Here is a 9,114-nt window from a genome sequence, read left to right as displayed (position 1 = left end):
CTGTTTGGATGGCAAAAAATCATGGTATGGAATGGGAATTAGTTTCATTTTCCATGTAGAGGTGTCGTTTGGTTGTAATTAGATATTGGAAAGGAAATAAAAAATGAGACTTGACTGGAAATTGACTCCCTCATAAAGCCTGAATTGAATTACCTAGTAAGGGATATTCTAATTCCATTTCCCACCATCAAAGGCAAAATTACATAAATTATCCCCCTAAAAAAATTTACATTCTCTCGCCAACATTCCTTATAAGTTAATGTCATATTTGTATTTTAATTAGTAAAATGATGTTATTGAAAATTATAATTATATATATATATATATATATATATATATATATATATATATATATATATATATATATATATATATATATATTAGTGGAAGACGTCAATAGAACCAACACACACACTCATGCAGTGTATCCCAGCATAGCCAGGCTAATCACTGCACCGCAGACACACGAACCATTGGGTGTTTTAACTAACCCAGATCCCTCAAATCTGCTGGCCACGGGATGGAGCTGAGATTCGAACTCTAGACCTGGGGGTTCCAGACTAGGCAGCTCGACCAACACACCACACCACGTGGTTCATTCTTATGAATTACCAAACACTACAATAGGAATGGAAAATAAATTCCATAATTTAATTTCCAGTAATGTTCCAAACACCCACATGGTAATACCAAAACGTATTCTATTCCATATCGGTCTGGAAAGGAAAATAAATCATTTTCCTATTTTAATATTTCTGACAACCAAACGGGATCTTAATGTTGACAAAGTAGTGAAAGAAAATATTATATCAATGTGTTAGACATTGAGAGAGGCTGGTTAGGAATGGCTGACCATATATTGTCAACCAAATCTTATCCTTTGAATTGAGTTCAATGAACTCATTTGGACAAAAACATTGACCAAAAAAAAAAAAAGAAATTTGGACAAAAACAAATATATTTTGTAAAATATAATGTGGTAAAGAATGATGACATGGACCTTTCAAAAAAAAAAAAAAAAGAATGATGACATGGGTGTGACATGGATTGCCAGATGTGATTGAAGCCACAAAATTAAGCCTTAATTGAGTCCGAACATCATTTTCCATATAAATGTCCCATGTATTGTGTTATTCCTTATATGATATCAATCACATTTAAAAAAAAAAAAAAGATTAATAAACAGTTTCTGCAAACAATACTCCACCAGAAACTTCCTATTTTGTTCGAAATGAACTTTCCTAAGCAAAAGTGACTAATTACATAAACTGCATGTTCGAAGAGATTACACTGCAATAGAGGCAAAGCATATATTGTTGCATATAAACCTCTCAGTATTACTTATAAGCTGCTTCTAATTGAGTGGAGAGTTGAGACCTTCTTGAGAAGATAGTGAGTGAAGAGGTTGGTGCCTGTTGGAAGGGAAAGAGGGATTTTTTCTGAAGGAAGGCCGCTTATCAAGATGGTGTAGTGTTCTCTTTGCATAGAGTGTCTGAAACAATGGGGATGCACTCTCCTTGAACTTGAGAATTAAGAAAAAGAGAACCCGGTACGTCACAAGAATAGCAAGAATAGCAGCCAAGTCCCACCACTTGGAATGCTCCAATGGAATACCAAACATATGTGTGACCACATACTCGCCCGACAATTTTGGGCCAGGGAACATGGGATCGAACTCAAGGCCAAGGAAGTCGTTCTTATAGGCTCCCTGTCAAATCATATCAACAGATTATACATCAGATGACATATTAGACCACGATGGTATGGTGCCTTGTGGAAGAATCTTTTGCAAATACACGGTTAACAAGGAATTACCTGAATTGACCATGAGCCATAACTGAGAAATGAAATCGGGTAGCGCCAGAATGGCTTGGGAAGATCCGGCAGTAAGCGGAAGAAACCAGCAGTCATCATCAGGATGCCCTGCATACACAACCATTCAGTTGGAAAAGGATGCTTAGACTTGATGATGGAAACAGATACGGAAAATAGGATCAAAATTTGAGTTAATGTATCTATTTACCATGATTCCAGCTCCTGTTATGATGCCCATGAGGAAGTTGGGAACCAGAGAAGCTACCACCATCATGAGGCTCTCTACCACAGAAATGCAGAGAAATATATTGAGACTGAAGAAGACATAATGAGAAAATTCCGGCCGAAATTTCACTAAATAGTAGGTGATAGTCCCAGTAGAGAGAGTAATTGCAGCCAAGAACGGGAATGAAGACAGGAAGTTGGATATGATGAACACCGAAACTCCATAATACCCATTCAGCCTTTCTCGATAAAATACCTGTTACAAGAATAAAACAAAGTATGAGAAAACGCCTAGGTAACTACCAGAAGTATTCCTGTGTCTATATTAGCCTACCTTCATTTCTTCTATAAAGGATGGGAAACCTCCAATAGACATGAATGTCATGAAGCCTGTTATGAATGCACCACAAGCTGCCCGCGCAAAGATTGCAGTATAGCCAGTGCCAACGTGGAAATAGATAGTACCAACACATACTGATACAACTATATAGATGCATATCCTTAACCAGTAATAGCCCACATCTCTAGACATGTTCAAAGATGATCTTCGGAGCAAGGTTGAAAGTTGCCTCCACCAGCTTGCTTGACTTCCACTTTTCATGTCGTCTACATGATCTTGCTGCAGAATATGGGCTAGTTCATATATGCTTATGATAATGTCATTACTATTAGAAGTCAAAAACTATAACTTCTGGCATTCTAATTGTAAGATAAAGTTTGCTAGAGCCAAAATAAACATAATTGCGCAACCTGCTACATTGGTATTTCGTGAGTCGTATGTTTAAAATGTTCACCTAGACATTTATTAAGAAAAATTCAAGGACATCGAAAGAAGTTTAAATTGTGTATAAATAGAAAGTTCTAATTTCATTTTGAATTAAAACAAACTGAAGAAAGTTCCATTTTTAAAACACAGCATCAAACTTTGTTTGTAATAGCAGAAAACAAGCAGAAGCATGGGATTGCATTTTGATGAGGGTCTTCTAAGTTCTAACATCATGAAATGCATTGAGACTTACAATTGCTGATATTTCCTGCATCCTAGCTTTCACCCTATGTGCGTACTTTGAACGCCTGTATTTCTCAACAAGCCTAGCTTTGATCTCTGCCGTTGCCAAATTCATGAGGGGGTCTGCTGATGTCGGGACATCCTAATACAAGTGAATCACAAATTGACCTTAGTGTATGAAAAAAAAGATATAAAAAATATTGGAAAAAAAAATGCGCAAACCAAAGGAAGAAAGAAAACGAAACCACAAACTAAATGGCTTGCATTGGTGGCTACTGGGGTGGAAAGTGACAAACAGTGACTTCATTCTAACACAATCAGGTCAATTGATAATGTTTCTCAAATTGTGGGGATCTTGTTTGTAAAATTCAATTTTAGTGTTTCTGGATGTGGTTCATTTTACCTTCTCTGTTTGTAAAATTCATTGTTACTATTGAAGTATAAAATTGATAACCCTGAGAATCAAGTAAGGATTTACTGCATATTATTTCATTTGAAATGTGGAAAGTTATAGGTGGTGGTGATACAAAAATGGTGCTTTAGAAATAATGCTTACACGAATTCTTTGAGATCCTTTCAGTGTGGCAGTTACAATGTCAAAGTCTGAGTTTATGCAGCGTAGGAAGTGATCAGAGGGATTTCTTCTACTAGGACATGGAACACCCGCTTCAGCAAAGAACTACAAAACGAAAATGAAATTAACAAGAATCACCAAGATCAAGAATTTGCGTTGAGAGTCAAGCTAGATTTGCCATCTTACATCTATAGCCGTCTTTGCATCTCCGAAATAAACAGTTTCACCACCAGATAGTAAGAAGAGGTCATCAAAAAGTGCAAATACTTCACTACTTGGCTGGTGAACTGATGAAACAACTGTTCTCCCATCACGAGCAATGCTTCTGAGGGTTTGAATAACAAAGAAAGCCGAGGCACTATCCAGACCACTAGTAGGTTCATCAAGGAACAATATGCGAGGCCTTGTCAGAATTTCAAGTGCAATGCTCACTCTTTTCTTCTCACCTCCACTAATGCCTCTTAAGTGCCAGTTTCCAATAGAGCGATCTGCGCAGTCAAGGAGGCCCATTTCATTGATTGTTCCTTCCACAATGCTCTTGACCTCTTCTCTGGTAAAACTAGTTGGAAGCCTCAAGTATGCTGAGTATGTAATGGTTTCTCTAACTGTCAGTGTTCCTAATAATACATCCTCTTGTGTGACATAAGCCTGGAATTGCAGAGAGTTTGAGTTAATTAAGAAGTGATTTTTCTATCTTGAATCTCACTGAAACATTTAATACTAAGAAATAAAGAATTTGGCAATTCGCTCTCGTAGCTCAGTTGGTTAGAGCACCCGTTTAGTAAGCGGGAGGTCTTGAGTTCGACTCTCAATGAGAGCAAATTTTGTATATTTTTTATTTTTCTCACAATAAATAAAATCTTTTTCTTATCATTAAAAATATATATATATATATATTTTTCTTGAGATTTAGAATTAATACTTACAACAGCACCATAGGCTAGTCTTTTCTTCTTCCCATTGAAAAGTATACTTCCAGTCATGACCACATTTCTTGACAGCCTACCTGTTTTAGTACCACAAAATTAAAAAAAAAAAAAAAAATTATAACCATTTTTTTTTTAAATAGGGTCAGTACGGCTGCCCTCAAGCCTTGACCATTAATGAAACCTCAGAATACATGGGGGGGACATGATACCTAAACCCCAGATCACAATAAGCATAAAGAGAACAACTCGAGATCATAACCATTTAGTTAGTGATAGTTGGTAGTTCTATATTGAGAAAATAGTTACTATATTCAACCAAAAAACGAAAGAAAAACCATAACAAAATCTGAAGCTGGTCAAGTGCCACCTTCATCACCATTAAAATGGGCAGCTCAGAAGCCCATGTTAGCATTTAGGAATGGGAGAGAGTGGTCCCTGCTAGTTAAACCAGTCATTCAGCATTCAATTTTGTCGTCGTCTCTCTGTCTCTGCTTCCAATCCTTGTTAAATGAATTATAAAAGAGTTGTACAATAAGCCAACAAGTTTGGTGGAATTGGTAAAAGGCTTTTTACCATTCAGTCAAACTGTGCCTTGTTTGGATTGAAATACTTCTACTTGTATATCTAATCTAATTTATTGCTTACAGGTGGATCTTGATGGCAGTAGCATAAATGTGGGACAAGATTAATGCCTCAAGCCTCAAATTGGACAAAACCAGGAATAGGGGATAATCTTACTCCTTGCCAAACTTTTTCTTACTGATATGTCAACATCCAGATCCAAAATTTATCTAAAAGACACTAACAACATAATTTCTGGAAAAAGTGTCAAATTCATGAAAAATTAATTTCTTAATCACCAAATTAATTTAAACAATTTTTTTTTTTTTTTTCTTTTTACAAAGGCAGGATTTTCACCTAGAGTGTGTGTGTATACCCAAATCCTATTTGGATCTCAGTTCTCATTGCCATTGTACTTGAGGGGAGCTTGACTAAAGCTCTGTTTTAATAAAAATTACTTCAAATTTTTTTTTTTCAAAAAAGAAAAAAAAAAGTTAGTTTTTAATGTTGTCCCAAACCATTCCAGAAAATTTGGGCGCTCCTTTGATTAAAGACACCAAAATAACTCCATGGTTATGTGTTCTAACCCAACCCCATAACCATTCCAAAGAAAAAGAAAAAATTGGGTTTTCCTTAAATTAGATTAAAGAGTATTTGATAGGCAAAGGCATTACACCTTTGATATAATAAACACCAGAGGTAAACAGTTGAATTCCATAGGTGAATCGGTAATCCATATAATAACTACATGTGCAGTGTTTGTGGACAGTGAGAGAAGAGTGAGAGAGATGAAGAACCTGCTAGAGTATCAAGGAGTGTTGATTTTCCAGAGCCAGAAGGACCCATAATAGCCATGATCCTACCAGGCTCAGCAAACCCACTAAGACCATCGAGCAACCTCCTTGTTGGTCCATTGTTTGAGAAATTTGGTAGCACCACGCTTAAATCTTCCCAGACCAAGTAGGCACCTCTTCCGCCTCCACCCCCACCGCCTCTCGCCGCCTCAATCTCCATATCAGATTACTCCCCGATCAATGATGAGCTAACTAAAAGAGGATTAAGCCCAAAAGAGGAAGGGAAAATAGAGAGTGAGGTTAAGAAGGAAGATTTGGAGACGTCTCCATGTAATATGGTTGAAGCTAACTCACGCTAATTAACAGACAACAAACAACTAAAACTATCAATGCTAGCTGGTAATATATAATATCAAAGGGGAAAGAGGGTGCATGAGGAATCAATGAGGGGAGAGAAAGATGATGATGGAGTTAATGGGTTTGCTGTGTGATTCAAGTTTGAAAAGATTGGGTTAGTTCAAACAGTTGGATGGAAAGTGAAGGAAATAAATGTGACCATTATTATGAGTATGACACTCATCCTTTCCCTTGTGTATATGTGTGTGTGTTTAGCTAAGCTGGTAAAGCAAATAGAGCGGTTCTAATGTTTAAGTCATGGGACTTTTGTGAAAGTTTTCCTTCTTTTCTATCTTCCAACTAATAACTAGATAATTGTGATAGGTGGTAGGGCAAGGGTTTACACTGATAGGTGCATGTGTGCTGCATTTTCAGATGTACTAGAGGCATAGTTTGACCCATTCTTACATGTAATTATTCGTATATTGCTCGCATTATGGTCAAATCGGGACAAACATGCAAGCTATATTCTATATGGAAGCAAGCACCAAAATTGGATTAGTGAATAGTAATTAAAAATGAATTCGATCTCTTTTTCACTCATCAAAAACTAGCATTTCAAAATGAGGACTAAAAGCAAATAGAAGGCCGAAAAAGAAAATTAAAGGACACCGCACGCTAGATTTACGACTTGTAACTCCTTCCCTTCGGTTACTCCATACGAATCGAATGGTTTTGCAAATGTTCCTAGTGAAATGGGAAATTAGCAAAAAGTATAAGTAGTTGTTTTTTTCTTTTCTTTTTGGAATAAATTTATATATTTAAAATCAATGGCCATTACCTAGAGTCTAACATGCACTTAAACAAGACTAGCAACGTCCCCGCGTTTCTCGCGGATGATATTGTGAGGTTAATGAAATGGGTCGACTAAAAAGAATAGTGATTTTTTTTTTTTTGGGATATATAATAGTTGTGGTTTGGTTACTTTTTTTATTTACACTTTTGTTTATTTATATTTTATTAGTTTAATTTGATAATTATGTCATGTAAGAGTATTACGGGTACTTCAAAATTTGATGAAACCATTTAACACCAAAAGAGCGCATCTATTTATATTAGTAGAGATAACGGACAAGAAAATTTAAAAAAAAAACCTATCTGCGCAAATGCTACTCATTCCACATGACATCGGCAATCTCCTTGATGCGTTAGAGAATTCCATATGCTTTTTCCTGATCATGCGGATCAGTGGGTAAATTGTCCAGACTAGTCCTCAGAATACTTCCGGTTCTTCAAATTGGTACTTCATTCTTGTGAGTCACTCTCAGGATTGACCTAATGTTTCTTGTTTTTTTTTTTTTTTTTTTTTTTGAAATGAAAAAAATATATTTGTCATGAGCCAGAATAGGCCGTTACATACCCTTCCGCTGCCATCTAGACAGGCAATAAGGTAGTGGCAAGAAGGTAGCGATAGTACCCACAATGGTACATAGAAAAATAGACCTACTCATTGTACAATCAAATACCTAGACATAGCGGGATCCCCCTTTGGTACTACGTCGGAGGCGCTAGAAAGATCTGGCCCTCCCAAACCTAACTTTTACCCAGTAAATCTAGTCGCCTAGAGACCTCAATTGATGTACAACTAGAGACAAGACGTAATTCTCAAACAAGATCAAGACCAAATGCTAAAACTAGATGCACAAAAGTGCCTAGACTGTACCTAATGTTTCTTGTTGATAAAGAGTTATTCTGAAATAAGTACCCGAATAGAATTAAGGATTAATTTCAGTTTACCTACTCCAACTTTAACTCAATCTTCATGTTAGTCCTTGTTCTTTTAATTTCATCAAGATTACCCCTATACTCCTAATTTTAATCAACCGTGCCCAATTTTTCAAATTCCATCCAAATCTACCGTCAAGTAATGACGTGGCAGGAGACATAATTCAAAAAAATTTCCGACGGGCCCACATGAAGGGCTAAAATGGACAATTGCACTAATTCTTCCTCCTTCCGTTGTTGTTGACCACATTCACCCCCAAACCCAAAAAGCCTCGATCATATGAGGGAACAACCTCAACGACGCATTTGCCTTCTCTGTTCTTGTTCAAAATTAACCTCAACCGTGTCTTTCTGAACCCACCACGCCTCTCGGATTTCCCATCGCATATTTCTGAACCAACATCAAAGTCAAGCCATTTTTGGCTACTGGGTTTCTGTTCATATGGAGTTCGAGGAGAGAGAAAGTAAATCTAGGATTCTCTCTCTCCTCCACCACTGGTCTCTAGCACCACCGTGACTCACCTCCACCACCATCGTGCTCACGGCCTCCGTCGAGTCGAGCCTGACCTCCATGACGTCCGACGACGCCTTGAGTTAAACTCACGCGACGACAAGCCGATACCCAAACTTGATTTGGACACCCAAATCTCCTCTGGGTACACGACCTTCCTCTTCGCTCATCCAGCTCCGGCATAGAACCGTCAAAAGCTCCTCCCTTCTCCTGTTAATCAAATATTCAAGCCTCACGTTTCTGGGTTCATGTGTGTGAGAGAGAGTTGAGGTGAGAGAGAAAGCTCTACAAGACAAAGAGAGAAATTTGCCTCCTCTGTTCTCGGTGGGAGTTGGTAGAATCTATTGTTATTATAGTGTGGTCATGTCCATTTGGGTTATGAAATTTTTAGTGAATTGCCGATTCTCTTCATGGCAACGTTTCTAATTGGGGTTTTTGGCTTCTGTTCTTGAGAATTTAGTTCATCTCAATTCTAGATTTTTCTGAATTTGTTATTTCAAGTTATGGGTTAGCTGCAATTTCAAGGTATGGGTTTGATTTTTGAATTTGTTCATGTGAGAATTGGGTATTTGAAT

The 9,114-nt window shown here is 37.2% G+C and overlaps 1 protein-coding gene and 1 non-coding gene across 2 annotated transcripts; one reads left to right on the top strand and one right to left on the bottom strand.

Moving 5' to 3' along the window:
* Positions 1-1,085: 1,085 nt before the first annotated feature.
* On the bottom strand, positions 1,086-6,479 carry LOC133731624 (ABC transporter G family member 12-like). Its single transcript, XM_062158999.1, has 9 exons — positions 5,911-6,479; positions 4,550-4,629; positions 3,810-4,271; positions 3,606-3,728; positions 3,060-3,191; positions 2,375-2,659; positions 2,024-2,296; positions 1,816-1,923; positions 1,086-1,708 (listed from the first exon to the last, which is right to left on the bottom strand). The coding sequence occupies exons 1-9, from the start codon at positions 6,125-6,127 to the stop codon at positions 1,355-1,357; spliced, it is 2,034 nt and encodes a 677-aa protein (XP_062014983.1). The 5' UTR covers positions 6,128-6,479; the 3' UTR covers positions 1,086-1,354.
* Positions 4,370-4,443, top strand: TRNAT-AGU (transfer RNA threonine (anticodon AGU)). The gene has a single exon. It is a non-coding gene; the product is annotated as a tRNA-Thr (tRNA).
* Positions 6,480-9,114: the final 2,635 nt, after the last annotated feature.

Source organism: Rosa rugosa, chromosome 2 (assembly GCF_958449725.1).
Source record: "Rosa rugosa chromosome 2, drRosRugo1.1, whole genome shotgun sequence".
Lineage (NCBI taxonomy): Eukaryota > Viridiplantae > Streptophyta > Magnoliopsida > Rosales > Rosaceae > Rosa > Rosa rugosa.
Note: the sequence above shows the minus strand (reverse complement) of the source record. Positions and strands in the feature narration are given on the sequence as shown.

Excerpts from the sequence above, each read along its gene's own strand:
- LOC133731624 (XM_062158999.1), bottom strand. The coding sequence starts at position 6,127 with ATGGAGATTGAGGCGGCGAGAGGCGGTGGGGGTGGAGGCGGAAGAGGT. Across the intron at positions 4,272-4,549 it reads GACTAGCCTATGGTGCTGTT|GCTTATGTCACACAAGAGGA; the intron begins GTAAGTATTAAT and ends CTGCAATTCCAG. Across the intron at positions 2,297-2,374 it reads CCTTTATAGAAGAAATGAAG|GTATTTTATCGAGAAAGGCT; the intron begins GTAGGCTAATAT and ends TTCTTGTAACAG.